We start from the raw sequence: 22,625 nt of genomic DNA on the forward strand, positions 1-22,625 counted from the left end.
CTTTATCTCTATCTCTTTCATTGTCTGTCTCTCTCTCTGTCTCTCTCTCTCTGTCTGTCTGTCTCTCTCTCTCTTATTCTTTATCTCTATCTCTTTCATTGTCTGTCTCTCCTCTCTCTCCCATCAGGTTTACTTAGTCAGACTGGTTCATCTCTCTCTCCTCTCTCCGTCCCTGTCTTGTGTAAACAGCTCTCAGCTGTGTGGTGTTGAGCTGACAGTGCTGGTGTAGTCAGTCCTTCTATCTGCCTTCATCTCTCACACACACACACACACACACACACTCTCACTCTCTGTGTGAAAGAGAGTTCTCTCTGTGTATGTGTGCCACTCTATTTTTATGTGTTGTGTGTGACCTTGAAATGTCTTGTAAGACAAGCAGTAGATGATATGACATTGCAGAATATTATATTTGTTTCATGGTGGCTATGTTTGTTTGAAGTGTGTGTGTGTGTGGGGTTGGGGGATGGGGGGGCATGCAGCTGTGTAACCCCCAGGCCCCAGTGGCCCCCAGTAACTTGGTCAAGCCTGCGTAACTGAGAGTGTGAGCAGGGGGAGGGGCTGAGAGTGTGAGCAGGGGGAGGGGCTGAGAGTGTGAGCAGGGGGAGGGGCTGAGAGTGTGAGCAGGGGGAGGGGCTGAGAGTGAGCAGGGGGGGGGCTGATCCTGGCCTATGAAGCATGTTGAACTTCAGCTATGTCGGTTACCTTACATGCTGCTCCCTGTGTCTGTCTGGGTGTGGTGAGTGGGGCTGGATGGTGTGGTGAGTGGGGCTGGATGGTGTGGTGAGTGGGGCTGGATGTTGTGTGGTGAGTGGGGCTGGATGGTGTGTGGTGAGTGGGGCTGGATGGTGTGGTGAGTGGGGCTGGATGTTGTGTGGTGAGTGGGGCTGGATGTTGTGGTGAGTGGGGCTGGATGGTGTGGTGAGTGGGGCTGGATGGTGTGTGGTGAGTGGGGCTGGATGGTGTGGTGAGTGGGGCTGGATGGTGTGGTGAGTGGGGCTGGATGGTGTGGTGAGTGGGGCTGGATGGTGTGGTGAGTGGGGCTGGATGTTGTGTGGTGAGTGGGGCTGGATGTTGTGTGGTGAGTGGGGCTGGATGGTGTGTGGTGAGTGGGGCTGGATGGTGTGGTGAGTGGGGCTGGATGGTGTGTGGTGAGTGGGGCTGGATGTTGTGGTGAGTGGGGCTGGATGGTGTGGTGAGTGGGGCTGGATGGTGTGTGGTGAGTGGGGCTGGATGTTGTGGTGAGTGGGGCTGGATGGTGTGGTGAGTGGGGCTGGATGGTGTGGTGAGTGGGGCTGGATGGTGTGGTGAGTGGGGCTGGATGGTGTGTGGTGAGTGGGGCTGGATGGTGTGGTGAGTGGGGCTGGATGGTGTGGTGAGTGGGGCTGGATGTTGTGTGGTGAGTGGGGCTGGATGGTGTGGTGAGTGGGGCTGGATGTTGTGTGGTGAGTGGGGCTGGATGTTGTGTGGTGAGTGGGGCTGGATGTTGTGTGGTGAGTGGGGCTGGATGTTGTGGTGAGTGGAGCTGGATGTTGTGTGGTGAGTGGGGCTGGATGGTGTGTGGTGAGTGGGGCTGGATGGTGTGGTGAGTGGGGCTGGATGTTGTGGTGAGTGGGGCTGGATGGTGTGGTGAGTGGGGCTGGATGTTGTGGTGAGTGGGGCTGGATGTTGTGGTGAGTGGGGCTGGATGTTGTGGTGAGTGGGGCTGGATGTTGTGGTGAGTGGGGCTGGATGTTGTGGTGAGTGGGGCTGGATGTTGTGGTGAGTGGGGCTGTATGTTGTGTGGTGAGTGGGGCTGGATGTTGTGTGGTGAGTGGGGCTGGATGTTGTGTGGTGAGTGGGGCTGGATGTTGTGTGGTGAGTGGGGCTGGATGTTGTGTGGTGAGTGGGGCTGGATGTTGTGTGGTGAGTGGGGATGGATGTTGTGTGGTGAGTGGGGCTGGATGTTGTGTGGTGAGTGGGGCTGGATGTTGTGTGATGAGTGGGGCTGGATGTTGTGTGATGAGTGGGGCTGGATGTTGTGTGATGAGTGGGGCTGGATGTTGTGTGGTGAGTGGGGCTGGATGTTGTGTGGTGAGTGGGGCTGGATGTTGTGTGGTGAGTGGGGCTGGATGTTGTGTGGTGAGTGGGGCTGGATGGTGTGTGGTGAGTGGGGCTGGATGGTGTGGTGAGTGGGGCTGGATGGTGTGGTGAGTGGGGCTGGATGGTGTGGTGAGTGGAGCTGGATGTTGTGGTGAGTGGGGCTGGATGTTGTGTGGTGAGTGGGGCTGGATGTTGTGGTGAGTGGGGCTGGATGTTGTGTGGTGAGTGGGGCTGGATGTTGTGTGGTGAGTGGGGCTGGATGTTGTGTGGTGAGTGGGGCTGGATGTTGTGTGGTGAGTGGGGCTGGATGTTGTGTGGTGAGTGGGGCTGGATGTTGTGGTGAGTGGGGCTGGATGTTGTGTGGTGAGTGGGGCTGTATGTTGTGGTGAGTGGGGCTGGATGTTGTGGTGAGTGGGGCTGGATGTTGTGTGGTGAGTGGGGCTGGATGTTGTGTGGTGAGTGGGGCTGGATGTTGTGTGGTGAGTGGGGCTGGATGTTGTGTGGTGAGTGGGGCTGGATGTTGTGTGGTGAGTGGGGCTGGATGTTGTGGTGAGTGGGGCCGGATGTTGTGGTGAGTGGGGCTGGATGTTGTGTGGTGAGTGGGGCTGGATGTTTTGTGGTGAGTGGGGCTGGATGTTGTGTGGTGAGTGGGGCTGGATGTTGTGGTGAGTGGGGCTGGATGTTGTGTGGTGAGTGGGGCTGGATGTTGTGTGGTGAGTGGGGCTGGATGTTGTGTGGTGAGTGGGGCTGGATGTTGTGTGGTGAGTGGGGCTGGATGTTGTGTGGTGAGTGGGGCTGGATGTTGTGGTGAGTGGGGCTGGATGTTGTGGTGAGTGGGGCTGGATGTTGTGGGGTGAGTGGGGCTGGATGTTGTGTGGTGAGTGGGGCTGGATGTTGTGTGGTGAGTGGGGCTGGATGTTGTGTGGTGAGTGGGGCTGGATGTTGTGTGGTGAGTGGGGCTGGATGTTGTGTGGTGAGTGGGGCTGGATGTTGTGTGGTGAGTGGGGCTGGATGTTGTGTGGTGAGTGGGGCTGGATGTTGTGTGGTGAGTGGGGCTGGATGTTGTGTGGTGAGTGGGGCTGTATGTTGTGTGGTGAGTGGGGCTGTATGTTGTGGTGAGTGGGGCTGGATGTTGTGGTGAGTGGGGCTGGATGTTGTGTGGTGAGTGGGGCTGGATGTTGTGGGGTGAGTGGGGCTGGATGTTGTGTGGTGAGTGGGGCTGGATGTTGTGGGGTGAGTGGGGCTGGATGTTGTGTGGTGAGTGGGGCTGGATGTTGTGTGGTGAGTGGGGCTGGATGTTGTGTGGTGAGTGGGGCTGGATGTTGTGGTGAGTGGGGCTGGATGTTGTGTGGTGAGTGGGGCTGTATGTTGTGGTGAGTGGGGCTGGATGTTGTGGTGAGTGGGGCTGGATGTTGTGTGGTGAGTGGGGCTGGATGTTGTGTGGTGAGTGGGGCTGGATGTTGTGGGGTGAGTGGGGCTGGATGTTGTGGGGTGAGTGGGGCTGGATGTTGTGTGGTGAGTGGGGCTGGATGTTGTGTGGTGAGTGGGGCTGGATGTTGTGTGGTGAGTGGGGCTGGATGTTGTGTGGTGAGTGGGGCTGGATGTTGTGGGGTGAGTGGGGCTGGATGTTGTGTGGTGAGTGGGGCTGGATGTTGTGTGGTGGCCAAGTCTTGCTCCAGGGCTCAGCCGTGTGTCTGGGGACACATCCCTCTTCCCACCCTCACCCAGGGGAGCTGCTGGGTTATGTAATGATGTTTATAAGGTCGTCCCGGGCGTGGTGTGTGTGTGTGTGTGTGGGGGGGAGGTAGGGGAGTGTGTGGTAGGCCAATAGTTCAGATGACTACAGAAACATGTTGCATACGCCTTCAGACTCTAGCAGGACCTTACAGACACAATACAATTCTGTGAAGGCCAGGGTCTGGCTGGGTCTGGCTAGCTGGGTGAGCTGAGAGCTGATTGTGTCATGGAAAGCAGTGAACTTGGCTGTGAACCTGGTAGATAGTGGATCAAATAAGAGCTGAGCTCCTGCTGTCCTTTAAAAAGGCTCCTAAACAGGATCCTCGCACTCACACGCACACACACACACACTCACTAGGTGGTGTGTAGTGTAGTGGTGGGTGATACATCTTCTAACAGTCAGAATGTTTCTGAAGTTTCCTTTGTATTAAAGAGAGGGGGAGGCTGGAGGGACAGGCGAGGGAACAATGTCTTGCCTATTTTTAGTCAATAGAAATGAATGTTTGGAAGCTCATCCTGTCTGTGCTTGTCTGAGGAGAAAAGAAGTTCTGTGTGTGTGTGTGTGTGTGTATGTGTACCCTGGCCATGTGTTGCTGTGAACCAGGGGGATCAAGGGGTGTGAGGGGCTCATTCTGGGAGGACAGGGGAGAGGGGGAGGGAGGAGGGCAGGGGAGAGGGGGAGGGAGGAGGACAGGAGTTGAAGAGATACATCTGTTTGTTCCTGCTTCAGCTGTTGCTTGTCTTCTATTACACACACACACACACACACACACACACACACACACACAGCCTGTGCAGTGTGCACTGTGACCTCGTGAACTGGATAGCCCGTACAGGACTAAAGGAGTGTGTGTGTGTGTGTTCCTCTCTGCTGACCAGCTTTTGAAAGACAGAATGGACCATGGGGAGGAGTTTCACCCAGGGACCAGATCTGAGGCCCTCCCTCACTCCCTCCTCCCTCACTCCCTCCTCCCTCACTCCCTCCTCCCTCACTCACTCCTCCCTCACTCACTCCTCCCTCACTCACTCCACTCTGCTTTCACTCTCTCCAGTTGTGCCCTGTTTTTGTGTGTATATGAGAGAGAGAGAGAGAGAGAGAGCTATGCTGAAAATGATCTCTGCATTGCCTGGTGTAAAGTTTGAACTCGTACTGGGTGACATGCTGGTCTGGGTTCATGTCTCCCTCCAGCGTTGTGTCTTAGGGACATGCTGGTCTGGGTTCATGTCTCCCTCCAGCGTTGTGTCTTAGGGCTCCGTGTTCTAAGGTTGTTAGAGTCTTTGTGCTCTGGTAGGAAGTCGTACAGCTGGACAGAGCCTGTCACTGTAACAGCCTTGTGCCGGCTGCCGCCAAGTCACTGTTCTCTCCGGGTGTGTGTGTGACAGAGAGAGACGGGGGGGGGGGGGAGAGAGAGAGAGACAGAGAGAGAGAGGGAGAGAGAGAGAGACGGAGAGAGAGAGACGGAGGGAGAGAGACGGAGGGAGAGGGAGTGACAGAGGGAGAGACACAGAGGGAGAGAGACAGAGAGAGAGACAGGAGACAGGGAGAAGTGGAGACAGAGCTCCACTTCCTAACAGAATGTGACCACTATAAAGACATTCAAACCAAATACTTCCCAAAATTACCAACATATACAAGGAATTTGAAAATGTAACAAATAGAGAGAGACTTGTTTATTTATTGGGAGAAATACCTAACTGCTGTATTTTAGCAGCAAAGTATGTATCAGCCTGTCATGGCCTTAGAGACAGCCACAATGAGAAACATGTATAATATGGCAAACATAACATGTTTTCATTTTTGTTTTCATATTTTGTTTAAATTTTACAGTAATTTTTCAAAATTTCAAATCTATTATTTGCTTATTACTATTATCATTATATAACCTGGTGTATGTGTGTATGTATGGGTATATACGTGTGTATATATACGTGTGGGTGTATGTACACATGTGTATGCGTATATATATATATATATATATGTGTGTGTGTGTGTATCTATTTACTTATTTATGTATTTATTTATACCGATTATTTGGCAACATTAATAATATACCAACTTGAATAATAATAACATGGATACAAGTTGTACACCTGTGTGGTGTAGCTACACGTATGTATATGTTTAACTGCCGTGTGTGTCTCTCTGTATGTGAGTGTGTGAAATATAAGTATATATAAGGCCATGATTTACATGATGAATATTTCTGTAATTCTACCGTTGCTTTGGCAATATGAACAATTGTTGTTTTCATGCCAATAAAGCTTTTTGAACTGAACTGAACTGAGACAGAGAGACGTAGAGAGAGAGAGACGTAGAGAGAGAGACGTAGAGAGAGACGTAGAGAGATACAGAGGGAGATACAGAGGGAGAGACAGAGACAGGGTTATGGATTGGTGATTGACTGCTGGTTCTGTGTCTGTGCTTTGTCAGGTTCTAGCGCGTCGGTTATCTAAAGCCCCAAGGGCCAACAGACACCTCCTGGGAACTGGTGTGTGAGAGAGAGTGTACATATGCGTTTTCAGACTAACAATTCGTGTGAAGAAGTGACTGGAACTGTGTTCTATTGTAACCTGGATCTCATGAGTGACATGGTGAGTCAGTTAGTCAGACAGGTAGAGTCAGGGAGACGGAGTCTACATAGTTGTGGTATGCTGGCTAACCTTCAGCAGCTCAGGCTCATCGAGGAAGAGATAAGGATCTGTGTGTTTCCTATTAGCTGGTCCTCTCTGGCGCTGGCATTGTTACCCTGCTCTCTATCATCACTGCTGCCTGTGGATGCCTTCCTCTCCCCCCTCCTCCCCCTTTCCTCCTGCCTTCCTCCCTCTGCGTCCTGTCCTCTCCTCTCCCCCTCCTCCCCCTTTCCTCCTGCCTTCCTCCCTCTGCGTCCTGTCCTCTCCTCTCCCCCCTCCTCCTCCTCCTCCTCCTTCACTAGGCCCGGGCAGGCTTGCTCTCTGGGGATCACAAATCAGCCCAGGACCCTTCTGCAGACACACACACACACACACATGCACACTCAGACAACCAGACTGGATGCACAGTAGGCTAGCGCATGCCCTGCACGTGTCAGCCTGCCTCCCTGGAACCAGGCCACACACTGCTGCTCTCTACCCTCTCTGGTCTCTCTTTATCTCGGGTGTCTGGTCTCTCTCCCTATGTTCTCTTTCTGGTCTCTTTTTCTGGTCTCTCTCTCTGCTCTCTCTCTGTTCTCATCTTCTTCTCTTTGTCTCCGCTCTGTGTCTGGTCTCTCTCTGTCTGGATGTCTGGTCTCTCTCTGGTCTCTCTAGGCTTAAATGAGGTGTGAGTATTTAGTCCTGCAGATGGAGGTAACATGTCTGACTAGGACTGAGGCTGTAAAGTAATGTGTCAGATGGAGAGGAGGAGGAGGAGGAACAGACTGCATGCACAGCTTGAGATCTAATGATCAATCAGAGAGACAGAGAGAGTGTGTTTGTGTCGTGTGTGTGTGTGTGTGTGTGTGTGCGTGCGTGAGCGTGTGTGTGGGGCTAAATATGGCTAAATCTCAGTCTCAAGGTCAGAGCTGCTGCCAAGACAGTGATTAGGAGCAGCATAGTGTCCCAGCCTGGCTGCTGGCTCTAATCACACCACATCCTATCTGCAGCACATCACAGATGCCCACAGATCAGCACCTGTAGCCAACCTCAACTCTCAGGGAAGATGCCCACAGATCAGCACCTGTAGCCAGCCTCAACTCCCAGGGAAGATGCCCACAGATCAGCACTTGTAGGAGGAGCAGTTCAGAGTGGGATCTCTCCTGTAGGAGGATGATGCAGGGAGGACGTTCAGTCCAACATACTGTCTGGTCCTCTGAGGTCTGGGGGGTCTGTGTGTGCGTGCGTGCGTGCGCGCGTGCGTGCTGTGAGGGGGGTCCAGTCCTCTCTGTTGGCGTTTGTCCCTCTTTGCTTTTCCATGAGAACAGATCTGTGGTAGCTAGGCAACACTGACACAGGCGTGCGTGTGTTTGTGTGTCTGTGCCGTCAGGACAAACTAGACACCAGAGCATACATAAGAGATGACAGTCATGTAATCCCATTTCTAGTCCATCATCGACTGGCTAATGGTGACAAGAGAGTCCTCACCCTCGATGTTCTCTCTCACTTGCCTCCCCCTGCTGTTCCTGCCTGCCTCCTGCCTCCTCCTGGCCCTCCTGCCCCTCTGTGCCTCTCTCCTGCCTGCCTCCTGCCTCCCCCTGCTGTTCCTGCCTCCTCCTGGCCCTCCTGCCTCTCTGTGCCTCTCTCCTGCCCCTGTTAGTTAGGGTCACATGCGTGTGATCGGAACCAGTCAAGAAGATCTCACGGAGGGGTGTGTTGAAGGGTTTAACCCTGCGTTGACCGGACGTGAATCTGCCCCCTGGGTCACCCCTCCCACCTGGCCCAACACCCCAGCCCTCCCACCTGGCCCAACACCCCAGCCCTCCCACCTGGCCCAACACCCCAGCCCTCCCACCATGGCTCCCTCAACACAGGTGTGCGTGTGAACAGGAGAGCAGTTCTCACAGTGACAGAGAACAGTTGCCAAAGCCGTAGCGTGGGATTGTCAAACCAGAAAGAGAGGGAGTGAGAGAAGGAGGGGTGGAGGAGGAATCCATCAAGAAGTCTTATCCGTACAGGATGAGTCACCTTGCCTTCCAGCACTTCCCCTGCTACAAGCCTCAACACGAGTCTTCCCCTCCTGCTCCCTCCCACCTCTCCTTCCCCCCCCCCCTCTCCCCCCCCTCCCCCCCCCCTCTCCTCCTCCCCCCCCCCTCCTCCTCCGGCTCTCCCTCCAACCTAACATTCCCATTGATCTAGCCTACTCCTACAATTGAATGTGCACGCACACACAACACTAATCCCTCACACACAACCACTCGCACACCTAATCTCTCAGACCCTTCTCTCAGCTGTTTTGGTAAACATTCCACACTTGAACTACAGCTAGTCTGTCTCTCTCTCTTTGCCAGTCTGCCTGTCTGCCCTGTAGAACTGTCGTCAGATGAATATTTTTCCAGCTTTAGGGCTTTCTCTCCCTATATGACTCTCTCCTTCTTCCTGTATCTGTTTTGGTCTCTTTGCATGTCTGACTGCACTGCTCCCCCTGGTGGTTATGACTGGTTATGACTACAATACAGGACTGCTGTGTTGCCCCTGGTGGTGGATGTGGAAAATAGCACCTTTGATAAAGCAACCTTTGATTGCTTTGGTGCAATCTACTTGACTAATCTAATAACTTATTCTGTTCCCCTCCCTCCCTCTCTCTCTCCTCCCCTGTACAGACAGTGGGGGAACCCAGAGCCATAAGAAGTGAGGACTAACATCAGCATCATGAATCACTGACGAACATCTGGTTAGTACCTTTCTGCTGTCAGTGTCTACGTGTGTGTGTGTTCTGGGGACTGGTCTATCCAGAGCCTCCGCCCTCAGTCTGCAGGTGTGTGGTTCTGCAGGTGTGTGGTTCTGCAGGTGTGTGGTTCTGCAGGTGTGTGGTTCTGCAGGTGTGTGGTGATGCAGGTGTGTGGTGATGCAGGTGTGTGGTTCTGCAGGTGTGTGGTTCTGCAGGTGTGTGGTGATGCAGGTGTGTGGTGATGCAGGTGTGTGGTGATGCAGGTGTGTGGTGATGCAGGTGTGTGGTTCTGCAGTCTCACCACAGGGTGGCGCTGCAGGCTCAGGGTAGAGCTTTTTAAGTTCCAGTTCAAGGCAACCCATCAGAGACTGAAGGATGGGTGGTAACAGTCTCTTAAGATCCTGCCAGCTTTCCTGAGGCATCGTGTGTGGTAGGTGTGGTTGTAGAACCTTGCGGTCCCTCTCTGTGCAGCCCCCATACCACACTGTGGTATGGTAAGGGCTGGAAGAACACTGGGGATAGTTACAATTAGTCATTTAGCAGACGCTCTTATAGTTGAGCTGTTATAGTCATATTTACTGACAAGCTTACATAATGCAATGTTGTGTGTCTGTGTGTGTGCAGAAGGCTGCAGGCTAACAGGGGGAGGATGAGAGGTGGGCTGTGAGACATGATGGACCTCCCCAATGGCCAATCAGGTGCCACCACTGTCGCTGCTACAGCCTCTGAGGTAAGACACGCCCCTTCTTGTTCATCCACCCAGAGACACGCCCCTTCCTGTTCATCCACCCAGAGACACGCCCCTTCCTGTTCATCCACCCAGAGACACGCCCCTTCCTGTTCATCCACCCAGACACGCCCCTTCCTGTTCATCCACCCAGAGACACGCCCCTTCCTGTTCATCCACCCAGAGACACGCACCTTCCTGTTCATCCACCCAGAGACACGCCCCTTCCTGTTCATCCACCCAGAGACACGCCCCTTCCTGTTTATCCTTCACCTCCAGCTGCTGGTCCTGAGCCATGTATGTTACTTACCACCTTGTCATATTAGCAGAAATGAGTCTTAATGTGTGTGTGTGTGTGTGTGTGTCCAGAAGGGCAGCAGCTCTGAGTCTCTCAGTGAAAAGGGTTCAGAGCTGAAGAAGAGTTTTGATGCGGTCGTGTTTGATGTGCTCAAGGTCACTCCAGAGGAGTATGCAGTAAGTTCTGTGTGTGTGTGTTGGGGAGAGGGGAGGTGTGTGTGTTGGGGAGAGGGGAGGTGTGTGTTGGGGGAGAGGAGAGGTGTGTGTGTGTGTTGGGGGAGAGGGAAGGTGTGTGTGTGTGTGTTGGGGGAGAGGGAAGGTGTGTGTGTGTGTGTTGGGGAGAGGGGAGGTGTGTGTGTGTGTGTGTTGGGGAGAGGGAAGGTGTGTGTGTGTGTGTGTTGGGGAGAGGGAAGGTGTGTGTGTGTGTTGGGGAGAGGGAAGGTGTGTGTGTGTGTTGGGGAGAGGGAAGGTGTGTGTGTGTGTGTTGGGGGAGAGGGGAGGTGTGTGTGTGTTGGGGGAGAGGGGAGGTGTGTGTGTGTTGGGGAGAGGGGAGGTGTGTGTGTGTGTTGGGGAGAGGGGAGGTGTGTGTGTGTGTTGGGGGAGAGGGGAGGTGTGTGTGTGTGTTGGGGGAGAGGAATAGACAAATGCAACGACATGCAGGTCGTTGCATTTGTCTATTTGTATTTTATATTGATGTACTTACCTTGCTTTTATAATCTTAACTGTAGCACTTTGAGCTTTGCTTCAAATGTAAAGTGCATTACAAATAAAAACTATTATTATGATTATTTTTATTATTATTAAAACCCACCAAGGGTAGTTACCATCATGCCACTGTTTCTGTGGTCATGCTCAGGCAGGCCAGCGGAGGGCGCTCTCACTCCATGTATAGAGGCTGAGCTGCTCCCTCTCCTCCCCCAGGAAGGGGCTCTATCTGTGGGGCTCCACGCCCTGCTGCCCCTGCCTGGAGGACCTGGAGCTCCATGAACTTAAATGAACATGAACTTAGAGAGCTGTTTTTGGGGGGTATTTGTGGGATTTTCGGGGTACCTTTTGCAACGAAGGCTCATTATCAGGTTTCTGCAGAGCCAGATAACGACCTAGTCATTAGAATCAGGTGTGTCGGAGCAGGGAAACATCTAGAACATGCAGGGCAGGGGGTCCCTGAGGACCAGGGTTGAAGACTCCTGGGCCAGGCTGATGAAGAGGCTGAAGCTGGGTTGTGGAGGTGGTGCCTGAAGGTGCCTGGAGGTGCCTGGAGGTGCCTGGAGGTGCTGCTCCTAACAGCCTGCCTTGTGTTCTCTCCTGCAGGGCCAGATCACCCTCATGGACGCTCCTGTGTTCCAGGCCATCCAGCCGGAGGTGAGGGGGTGTTTCAGAGCTCGGAGCTCCGCAGGGCTGGTCTTCTCTCCCAGCCTGCTGAACACATTAACCTCCCATCTCCTCACGCCTGCTTTTACATCCCTAGAAGCTACTCAGATTAGCTGAGTAATGTCTGCTAACACGTCCACACTCACCGTTCTGCACACACACACACTCACACACACACTCACACACACACACACACTCACACACTCACACACTCACACACACACACACACACACACACACACACTCGCTCCTTGTCACACCTTCTGAATGGTCCCAGTGAAAGCCACGTCTCCATGACTGAGTGTGTGTGTTTGAGAGACTGTGTCTGCTGCAGTTAAACAGGCCCTGACAGCAGACCTGCAGAGTGAGTGTTTAGTATCGGCCACACTGGGCTGGTTAAAGCAGCCCTCCCACCACACTGGGCTGGTTAAAGCAGCCCTCCCACCACACTGGGCTGGTTAAAGCAGCCCTCCCACCACACTGGGCTGGTTAAAGCAGCCCTCCCACCACACTGGGCTGGTTAAAGCAGCCCTCCCACCACACTGGGCTGGTTAAAGCAGCCCTCCCACCACACTGGGCTGGTCACAGAAGACTGGCTGGGTGACTGTAGAGAGGAGATGTGTGTTCCTCCGCCAGGCCTGTGTGTCTGCAGAGCCTGCGTGTCTGCAGAGCCTGCGTGTCTGCAGAGTCTGCGTGTCTGCAGAGTCTGCGTGTCTGCAGAGCCTGCGTGTCTGCAGAGTCTGTGTGTCTGCAGAGTCTGCAGAGCCTGCGTGTCTGCAGAGCCTGCGTGTCTGCAGAGTCTGCGTGTCTGCAGAGCCTGCGTGTCTGCAGAGCCTGCGTGTCTGCAGAGTCTGCGTGTCTGCAGAGCCTGCGTGTCTGCAGAGCCTGCGTATCTGCAGAGTCTGCGTGTCTGCAGAGTCTGTGTGTCTGCAGAGTCTGCAGAGCCTGCGTGTCTGCAGAGCCTGCGTGTCTGCAGACTGTGTCTGCAGAGTCGGAGGTTTATCAGGCGTGTGATGAGGTTCCCTCACGCTGAAACTCAATGTAGCGTTCTGGGTTCTTGACTTTTCTGAGCGCTGGACAGTAGAGGAGATGGGAGGGGAGGGGGAGGGAGGGGAGGGGAGGAAACTGCAGGGGAAGAAGTGTTGTGTGTGTGTGTGTGCGTGCGTGCGTGCTAAATCAGCTGTGTGTGACTGGACCAGGAATTTAGCCGGAGGCTGACTGTCAGCAGGGCCCTGTCATCTGTTCAACAGCCCAGAAAACATGTTGTGATGTGCTACCAGTCTGGATCATGTCTACTGCCTGTCTGCCTCCCCCATCCTCCCCCTGATCCCCCCCCCCAGCCTCCCCCCCAGCTTGTGTGTGTGTGTGTGTGTGTGTGTGTGTGACTGAGAGTCGTCCTTTCCGGTAGAGTCAGGGTTTAGAAAGTCAGACCCTGATTCTGACAGGAACAAACAGTCTCAGTGTTCATAGAGATCAGGAGATATGTGACATCCGTCCGAGATGACGCAGGCTCCAGCCGGGGTTATGAATGTCCTGACCTTCACAGCAGCGTGAAGGTCAGGCCAGTTGGTGGTGATGGTGGGTTGGGGTTTGGTGGTGATGGTGGGTTGGGGTTTGGTGGTGATGGTGGGTTGGGGTTTGGTGGTGATGGTGGGTTGGGACTGTGATGTGTAGAAGCTTCACCCCCTCCACTAAGCTCATACAAACCCACAGTTCTATTGAATGGAAAACTAAGAATAGAAAATCTGGATTTATGAAGAGAGAGGGGGGGGGGGGGTTCCCTGCAGAGCTACTGAGAACATGCAGACTTTTATACCCGCTGGACACGTTCCTGAAAGGTTAGTTCCTGCCTGGGACTGGGACTGGGGGGGGGGGGGGGGGGGGTGAAGGATGAGGGGAGAGGGGTGAGGAACAAGGGAGGGGAGAGAGGGATGAGGAGACTGTGGGAGGCAGAGAGGTGAGGAGGAGAGAGAGAGAAAGATGGATGATGGAAGGGAGAGAGAGGGAGGTGAGGTGAGAGGAGTGAGGCTTGTTTTCCTCTCCTCTATGGCAGCAGGAAAGCCTGTGTGAATGAGTGTCTTGGCAGACAGGAACATGGAACAAGCTTCAGATTGCTGTTTACGTACCACACTCAACTATGCCAGCTGCAACTGATCACACACACACTATGTGAAGCTGTCCCTTCACGCACACACACACTGTGAAGACGGTCATGTGTGTTGTAGTCTACATGTGTAGAGGTCATGTATGACGTGGCCTACTTTTGCTGTACATGCTGTCTATCTGGGGTTACCAAGGAGATGGTGTTTCTGGGTAGAGGAGATGGTGTTTCTGGGTAGAGGAGATGGTGTTTCTGGGTAGAGGAGATGGTGTTTCTGGGTAGAGGAGATGGTGTTTCTGGGTAGAGGAGATGGTGTTTCTTAAAGAGGCGTGACATCCAGTCTGCTGGGAGGAGGAACATGAGATCTGCTCTTATAGAACATCCCTGGAAAACTCATCATCTTCACTCCCTCCCCCTAACCCTCCTAAAGCCCTTCAGCTGGCTGTCAGTCACTGTAGCCCTCTCCTCACCCCTCTCCCCCCCACCCCTGTCCTCCCTCCCTCCACGCTCCACCAATAGAGCTTGGTGTTGTGTTGTGATGGGGGTTTATCTTCCAGACTGTCTGGGTTTAAAGACAGTCCTGATGAGGGGAACTTGCACAATATTTTCCTACCGTTACATCAGCCCCCCCTCCTCCCCTTCCCCTCTCCTCCCCCTCAACATCCAAGTCCTGAGAGGGGTCTGGGTCATCCTGTCTGTGTGGTCCCCCTCTCCTCCCCCTCTCCCTCTCCTCCGCTTGCTCCCAGGTAGCCGGTTGCAACTGGGGCCTTCCCCAAGGAAGCAGATTTCCTCAGAAGACTTGTGTCTTCACCTCATCGCCTACCTCTTACCCCCCGTCAGTCTGAACTGGTCTGAACTGGTCTGAACCGGTCTGAACCGGTCTGAACCGGTCTGAACCTGTGTGTTTCAGGAGCTGTCCAGCTGTGGCTGGAACAAGAAGGAGAAGCACAGCTCCGCCCCAAACGCTGTGGCCTTCACACGCAGGTTCAACCAGGTATGACACACACACACACACACACACACCCCAGGTCAGTGTGTGTGTTGTAGTTCAGTCAGCCTAGTCATGTGACCCGGTCATGCTCCACCACAGACGCAGGACAACAGGAACAGACTGTTCCTCAACACGCTAATACACTCTGGTGCTGGCTGCCTGGCTACTGAGAAACACACACTCTGTCTCTATCCCCCCCACACACACACACACACACACGCACTCTCCTCTCTCCCTCCATCCCTCTCCATCTCTCTCCATCTCTCCCTCTGATCCTCCAGTCTCATGGTGTATAATGTTGTTGGCAATAAATATAATAAATCTACTCCTGAGACCAGACTCTTTCACAACATCCTGTCCTCAGCTAGCCTTGCCTCTCTCTCTCTTCCCCTCTCTCTCTCTTCCCCTCTCTCTCTCTTCCCCTCTCTCCCTCTCTCTTCCTCTCTCTCTCTTCCTCTGTCTTTATCTCTCTCCGGGGAATGTGTGTTTGTTTGTTGTGCTCGTGTGTGCTCTGTGTTCCCTCTGAAGTGAGCAGCAGGGTGTGTGTGTGGTGATGAGGGCAGGGTGTGTGTGTGGTGGTGAGGGCAGGGTGTGTGTGTGGTGGTGAGGGCAGGGTGTGTGTGTGTGATGAGGGCAGGGTGTGTGTGTGTGATGAGGGCAGGGTGTGTGTGTGTGGTGGTGAGGGCAGGGTGTGTGTGTGTGATGAGGGCAGGGTGTGTGTGTGGTGATGAGGGCAGGGTGTGTGTGTGGTGATGAGGGCAGGGTGTGTGTGTGTGGTGATGAGGGCAGGGTGTGTGTGTGGTGGTGAGGGCAGGGTGTGTGTGTGGTGATGAGGGCAGGGTGTGTGTGTGTGGTGATGAGGGAAGGGTGTGTGTGTGGTGATCAGGGCAGGGTGTGTGTGTGGTGATGAGGGCAGGGTGTGTGTGGTGATGAGGGCAGGGTGTGTGTGTGTGGTGATGAGGGCAGGGTGTGTGTGTGGTGATCAGGGCAGGGTGTGTGTGTGGTGATGAGGGCAGGGTGTGTGTGGTGATGAGGGCAGGGTGTGTGTGTGTGTGGTGAGGGCAGGGTGTGTGTGTGATGAGGGCAGGGTGTGTGTGATGAGGGCAGGGTGTGTGTGGTGATGAGGGCAGGGTGTGTGTGTGGTGATGAGGGCAGGGTGTGTGTGTGTGTGGTGAGGGCAGGGTGTGTATGTGATGAGGGCAGGGTGTGTGTGTGTGGTGAGGGCAGGGTGTGTGTGTGATGAGGGCAGGGTGTGTGTGTGGTGGTGAGGGCAGTTCTGCACGCTGGCTCTTTAAGACCCTCTAAACGGCCTTCCACAAATATGAGAGCGTCTCACAAGAATGTGTTTCTGTGGAAACTCCTCCATTTATAACACATCCAAACGGCGATTCAAGATGTTAGACACACACGCACTCTCTCATACACCCTCTCTCTCACACACACACACTCTCTTCCACACACACACACACAGAGCCGTGAGGTGCCAGAGTGGGTGTTTTGACTGATGTCAGTTTGACCGACAGGAAAGAGGCTCCCAGACTGGCCTGACGCTGCAGCAGCTCCTGGGAGGGATCAGCTCAGTGGTTAGAGCGTTCCACTGCTTATCAAAAGGTTGCAGGTTCAAATCCCCCTTTATTCACTTTGCATCCAAAACTTTTTTCAACAACTTTGTTTTCACTTTTCACTTTTTGTAGAAAATATCTTTTAAACTCTTTTTCACAAAGTTAGAGGACAACACAGAGAAGCCTAAAACAGAGTAGAGTAGAGCAGAGTACAATAGAATACAGTAGAGTCCTCATCAAGTATTCATCAATGATGCAAACCCTATTATAATTTTTTTTGATCGCAAATATTTTTACAACCTTTCAAAACTTTTATTCGAAAATGTTTTTTTCACCTTTCGAAACTTTTGTAGAAAAACAATTCTAACCTTTAGAAACTTTTTTCAGATCAGTATGTAATCTAAGTCTGTGGAGGTGTGTAGTCTAGAGTGTGTGTGCTTTCCAGATTATTTATGATGATCACCATCTCTAAGGCCAACAGCCTGCTACACCACAACTTTATACACTCATAAACTCACCCAGAATCTCAGCTGTGTGAGTGAGTGAGAGAAAGCGCGCAGCTGGGGTGATGATGTCCTCCTGACCTCAGCCTGATCAAAGACCTCTAGTACACAGGAGACATGATCAGCACATGGACTCTCTTTCCATCTCTCCCTCACTCTCTCCGTCTCACTCTCTCACACACACACAGGGCATGTCTCTCTCTCCCTCTCTTTCTCACACACGGCATGTGTCTCTCTCTCTCCCTCTCTTTCTCACACACGGCATGTCTCTCTCTCTCCCTCTCTCACACACGGCATGTGTCTCTCTCCCTCCCTCTCTTTCTCACACACGGCATGTGTCTCTCTCCCTCCCTCTCTTTCTCACACACGGCATGTGTCTCTCTCCCTCCCTCTCTTTCTCACACACGGCATGTCTCTCTCTCTCCCTCTCTCACACACGGCATGTGTCTCTCTCCCTCCCTCTCTTTCTCACACACGGCATGTCTCCCTCTCTCCCTCTCTCACACACGGCATGTGTCTCTCTCCCTCCCTCTCTTTCTCACACACGGCATGTGTCTCTCTCCCTCCCTCTCTTTCTCACACACGGCATGTGTCTCTCTGCCTCCCTCTCTTTCTCACACACGGCATGTGTCTCTCTCCCTCCCTCTCTTTCTCACACACGGCATGTCTCTCTCTCTCCCTCTCTCACACGCGGCATGTGTCTCTCTCCCTCCCTCTCTTTCTCACACACGGCATGTCTCTCTCTCTCCCTCTCTCACACGCGGCATGTGTCTCTCTCCCTCCCTCTCTTTCTCACACACGGCATGTCAGGAAGATTGACAAGGCACCTGCTCTGTAATAACTCCCAACAGCCCAGTGAATCTAAGAGGTATCCATGACAACTCCCTGGCCTCTTAGCCAGGGTTCTTACCCTGGTTACAGGATGTTACAGTTTATCTGTCTGTCTGGGCTGGGGGGAGGGAGGGTGTACTCTTTCTTCCTGTCCTTGTTCTTCATCTGCCTCACTCATCCTCCATCACTCATCCTCCATCACTCATCCTCCATCACTCATCCTCCATCACTCATCCTCCATCACTCATCCTCCATCACTCATCCTCCATCACTCATCCTCCATCAATCCTGGGTGTTGAGAGAGAATGTGTAGAGAGAGAGATAGGAGGATGGGGGGAGAGAGAGAGATGGGAGAGAGAGAGATGGGAGAGAGAGAGGTGGAGAGAGAGAGATGGGAGAGAGAGAGATGGGAGAGAGAGAGATGGGAGAGAGAGAGGTGGGAGAGAGAGAGGTGGGAGAGAGAGAGGTGGGAGAGAGAGAGGTGGGAGAGAGAGAGGTGGGAGTCCTTGGAGGGTGCAGGGTGCTGCTGTGTTAAAGACTGGTCACACACACACTCAGAGCTCTGGAGGGGAGAGAGCTGGTCAGTGAGGTGAACTTGGCTGTGGTGTTCACACACACCACACACACACACACACACTCAGAGCTCTGGAGGGGAGAGAGCTGGTCAGTGAGGTGAACTTGGCTGTGGTGTTCACACACACCACACACACACACGCAGAGCTGGCCCAGAGGTTCCTCTGGAGGGTTACTGATCAGGGATCTTATGGCTTCTATTTCTATTTTTCCTCTTCTTTCTCTTCACCTCCTTTGTCTCTTTCATCTCTCTCTCTACCTCCCCCCCCCCTTCTCCCCCTTTCCTGCATCCCACACTACTCCCGCCAGTCTCATTCAGGAACACAGTGTTCAGACAGCTGCAGACTATAAACCAGAGACTCGGGGGGGGGGGGGGGGGGGGGGGGGGGGGGGGGGGGGGGGGGGTGGTACCTCTGCTCTCTCTCCCCCTGTTCTCCCCCCAGTGATTCACTGACTGTAGAGTGGGGAGCTTTGTGTGTGTATCTAAGTGTATGTATCTAGGTGTGTGTATCTTAAGTGTGTGTGTGTTGTCTCTCCAGACCAGTTTCTGGGTGGTGAGGGAGATTCTCCACGCTCAGACCCTGAAGATCAGAGCGGAGGTGCTGAGTCACTACATCAGAACTGCCAAGGTAACACACACACACTAACTACAACTGAAGTGCTTCCCATTATCAGGGGGTAAGGATGGCTGAGTGGTTGGGGAATCGGGCTATTAATCTGAAGGTTGCCGTGCCAAATGACGTTGTATCCTTGGGCAAGGCACTTCACCCTACTTGCCTCGGGGGAATGTCCCTGTACTTACTGTAAGTCGCTCTGGATAGGAGCGTCTGCTAAATGACTAAATGTAAATGTAATGTTATCAGGGAGGGTTGTCACAGGTAGGGGGAGTTGTGTGTGTGTGTGTGTCCTTCAACTTGAGTTGTGTGTGTGTCTCCTTCAACTTGAGTGTGTGTGTTCCCTGCAGAAGCTGTGTGACATGAACAACCTGCATGCTGTCATGGCCGTGGTGTCAGGCCTGCAGAGCGCTCCCATCTACAGACTCACCAAGACCTGGGCGGTGAGTCTAACCCCAAACCCCTAATCTGTGTGGAGAGTGTATCTATCTACAGGAGGGTTGTAATGTCCGGCTGTTCCTCTAGATGCTGAGTCGTAAGGACAAAGCGTCGTTTGAGCGTCTGGAGTACCTGATGTCGAAGGAGGACAACTACAAACGTCTGAGAGACTACATACGCAGCCAGAGCATGACATCCTGCATCCCCTACCTGGGTAGGACTCACGCACACACACACACACTCACACACACAGCCGTGAAATCCCTGACATGTGGGGCAGGACTGTAGGACTGTCGTGACTTCAGCTTTCAGATGTTGGAGATGTGCTGTGTGTGTGTGTGTCTGCTACACGTGAGTAGGTGTGTGTGTGTGTGTGTGTGTGTGATCGGTGGTGACAGAGCTGGAGTTGTGCTCCCTGACTAGCTCCTTGTTGTGAGTGTGTGTGTGTCTTAGTCAAGCCCTTCTGTTCTGAGGGCTTTTTGTCCTCCTGTGATTGGCTGCGGAGCAGGAAGTGAGCAGGCTGATGAGTTGGCTCTGAGGAAGACAGGAGCCTCTGTTTCTGCTGCTCCCACAGGTCAAAGGTCACACACACTTACACACCTTTACACTGTCACACACACACACACACACACAGGGACCTGGTTCTGAAGCTAGTGGGCTACAGTCCCAGAGAAGGAGGGAGTGTTCCCTGCGGAGAGAGGGAGGGAGAGGGAGAGGGAGAGGGAGAGGGAGAGGGAGAGGGAGAGGGAGAGGGAGAGAGAGGAGAGAGAGAGGGAGAGAGAGAGGGAGAGAGAGAGGGAGAGAGGGAGAGAGAGAGAGGGAGAGAGGGAGAGAGAGAGAGGGAGAGAGAGAGGGAGAGAGAGAGGGAGAGAGAGAGGGAGAGAGAGAGGGAGAGAGAGAGGGAGAGAGAGAGGGAGGGAGAGAGAGAGGGAGAGAGAGAGGGAGAGAGAGAGGGAGAGAGAGAGAGAGAGAGGGAGGGGAGAGGGGGAGAGGGGGAGAGAGAGGGTCTTCCTCTGGTTTGGGGTTTGGCTCCTGACTCGAGGATGGCTGGAGATTACAGATGGTTCTCTCTGTAACACACACACACTCTCTCTGTAACACTCACACACACACTCTCTCTCGTGTCACACAGGGACTGAGAGGGCTAGTCTGTGTGCAGAGGAGGACTGGGTGACTATAGTCTGTGTGCAGAGGAGGACTGGGTGACTATAGTCTGTGTGCAGAGGAGGACTGGGTGACTAGTCTGTGTGCAGAGGAGGACTGGGTGACTAGTCTGTGTGCAGAGGAGGACTGGGTGACTATAGTCTGTGTGCAGAGGAGGGTAACAGACTCCATTGATGCTGCGACGCGCCTGCACATGTATGAGACCGAGTGATGTTGAATATCTTCAGTCAGCCATGACTTGGCTCAGACCACAGCCTCAGTGCTGACAGTCTAATGTAGACCTGGTGTGCTAGCCTGGTGTGCTAGCCTGGTGTGCTAGCCTGGTGTGCTAGCCTAGTGTGCTAGCCTTACATGCTAGTGGCCAGCCAGCATGCTGTGTTTCCATGGTCTTCTGGCAGACAGGACAGCTAACATGGCTGGACTGTAATAGACGTCTCCCTCGGTGACTGGCTCTGGGCCTGGTTAGACGCTATAGTAGTCCCATTGTCCTGTGTGTGCGTGAGCATGTGTGTGTGTGTGAGCGTGTGTGTGTGTGTGCACATGAGCTCATGCTACCTCAGCCTTCAGAGTGATGTTCTGTAACTTACAGCTCCACTGAGACGGGGGTCAGAGGAGAAGCAGAACTTAAGGAAATATATCACAGGCAAAATAAAACCGCAGTGTTTAATATGGAAAATATGTCTCTCCCATAACCCTAAACCTTCTACCCTCCTCCTCTCTTTCTTCTCCTCCTCTCTTTCTCCATCCTTTCATTTCTCACCCCAGTGGAAGCATCCTTCTCTCTCCTCTCACATGCACACAATCATCCTGTATGTGTTCTCTACCATCATTAGAAATGTGTTTCTTATTTAGTGACATCATCTCTTTTATCTACGTCTAGAATGACGCAATGGAGTTAGCTGCAGAGAAGGAGCTGATCTCTCCTCAGCCCTGCTCTCCTCCGTTCCTCCTCTCCTTTCTCCTCCTCCTGTCTCCTCTCTTCTCCTCCCTGGAGCAGAGGGATGTTCAGGGGTGCAGTGAATGACCAGGCATTAGAGAAGGCAGTATTTACACATGGTTTATTTGGAGTTGCATTGAGACTGGTTCACCTCCTGTCAGCTTGACGTTCGTCCATGTTTGTGTGTGTGTGTGTGTGTGTGAGTGTGACCAGATCAGGATAAATAGAGCTGGATGTGACTATACAGTGTTAAATAACTATAAATGCATATTTGTCATTTTCTCTGCATCTCCTCTTCAACAACAGACGCTCTTGGATTTTTTTCTTGAATGAGACGAAAAATGAAACACATTATCTTACATACCGTGTGGAACAAGAACTAGCCTGCAGTCAGCATTCATCAAGCGTGAAGCACAGTTAACCCTCTCACACAGGGACCTTGTTGCGTGAAGCACAGTTAACCCTCTCACACAGGGACCTTGTGCGTGAGCACAGTTAACCCTCTCACACAGGGACCTTGTTGCGTGAAGCACAGTTAACCCTCTCACACAGGGACCTTGTTGCGTGAAGCACAGTTAACCCTCTCACACAGGGACCTTGTTGCGTGAAGCACAGTTAACCCTCTCACACAGGGACCTTGTTGCATGAAGCACAGTTAACCCTCTCACACAGGGACCTTGTTGCGTGAAGCACAGTTAACCCTCTCACACAGGGACCTTGTTGCATGAAGCACAGTTAACCCTCTCACACAGGGACCTTGTTGCATGAAGCACAGTTAACCCTCTCACACAGGGACCTTGTTGCATGAAGCACAGTTAACCCTCTCACACAGGGACCTTGTTGCATGAAGCACAGTTAACCCTCTCACACAGGGACCTTGTTGCATGAAGCACAGTTAACCTCTCACACAGGGACCTTCGTTGCATGAAGCACAGTTAACCCTCTCACACAGGGACCTTGTTGACGGTTTCACATGCCTGAGCAGGATCTTCTATAAATTAACACATACAGCTCATCATATTTACACACCACAGCCTTCCTCCTCCTCCTCCACCCAGCCTCCTGGGAGATCTCTCCTGTTAAACAGTTTGACATGTATGTGTATGTTGGAGGGTGAGGGGAGGGGTGGGTTGATGGGAGGGTTGGAGGGTGAGGGGAGGGCTGGAGGGTGAGGGGAGGGCTGGAGGGTGAGGAGAGCTCCCAGCTCAGTCGATGGGTCTGATCATCATGCGTGTAGCCTTGAGAGAGTAGAAGCCTCCTCCGTACTCGGCCCAGAAGATGCCATCCTGGAACTTGCTGCGGTACACGCCCCCACTGTACCACAACCCGTTCAGGTTGGTCTGGCCACACCCACTGTAC

The 22,625-nt window shown here is 53.2% G+C and overlaps 1 protein-coding gene and 1 long non-coding RNA gene across 2 annotated transcripts; one reads left to right on the forward strand and one right to left on the reverse strand.

Annotated features, from left to right (window-relative positions):
* Positions 1-9,785: 9,785 nt before the first annotated feature.
* ralgps2 (Ral GEF with PH domain and SH3 binding motif 2) lies at positions 9,786-19,468 on the forward strand. The gene is made up of 7 exons (XM_062452788.1): positions 9,786-9,887; positions 10,254-10,358; positions 11,493-11,543; positions 14,564-14,647; positions 18,653-18,742; positions 19,078-19,170; positions 19,253-19,468. Exons 1-7 carry the CDS (start codon positions 9,828-9,830, stop codon positions 19,451-19,453), a joined length of 684 nt encoding a protein of 227 aa, XP_062308772.1. The 5' UTR covers positions 9,786-9,827; the 3' UTR covers positions 19,454-19,468.
* A 1,569-nt stretch (positions 19,469-21,037) lies between these two features.
* LOC134013072 (uncharacterized) lies at positions 21,038-22,619 on the reverse strand. Its single transcript, XR_009928673.1, has 2 exons — positions 22,207-22,619; positions 21,038-22,166 (listed from the first exon to the last, which is right to left on the reverse strand). It is a non-coding gene; the product is annotated as an uncharacterized LOC134013072 (long non-coding RNA).
* Positions 22,620-22,625: the final 6 nt, after the last annotated feature.

Source organism: Osmerus eperlanus, chromosome 26, assembly GCF_963692335.1.
Source record: "Osmerus eperlanus chromosome 26, fOsmEpe2.1, whole genome shotgun sequence".
Lineage (NCBI taxonomy): Eukaryota > Metazoa > Chordata > Actinopteri > Osmeriformes > Osmeridae > Osmerus > Osmerus eperlanus.

What these genes read in the sequence shown, in the direction of transcription:
- ralgps2 (XM_062452788.1), top strand. Translation starts at nt 9,828, where the DNA reads ATGATGGACCTCCCCAATGGCCAATCAGGTGCCACCACTGTCGCTGCT. An exon ending in TCACACGCAGGTTCAACCAG is followed by an intron (nt 14,648 to 18,652) that starts GTATGACACACA and finishes TTGTCTCTCCAG; the next exon opens with ACCAGTTTCTGGGTGGTGAG. An exon ending in GACTCACCAAGACCTGGGCG is followed by an intron (nt 19,171 to 19,252) that starts GTGAGTCTAACC and finishes CTGTTCCTCTAG; the next exon opens with ATGCTGAGTCGTAAGGACAA.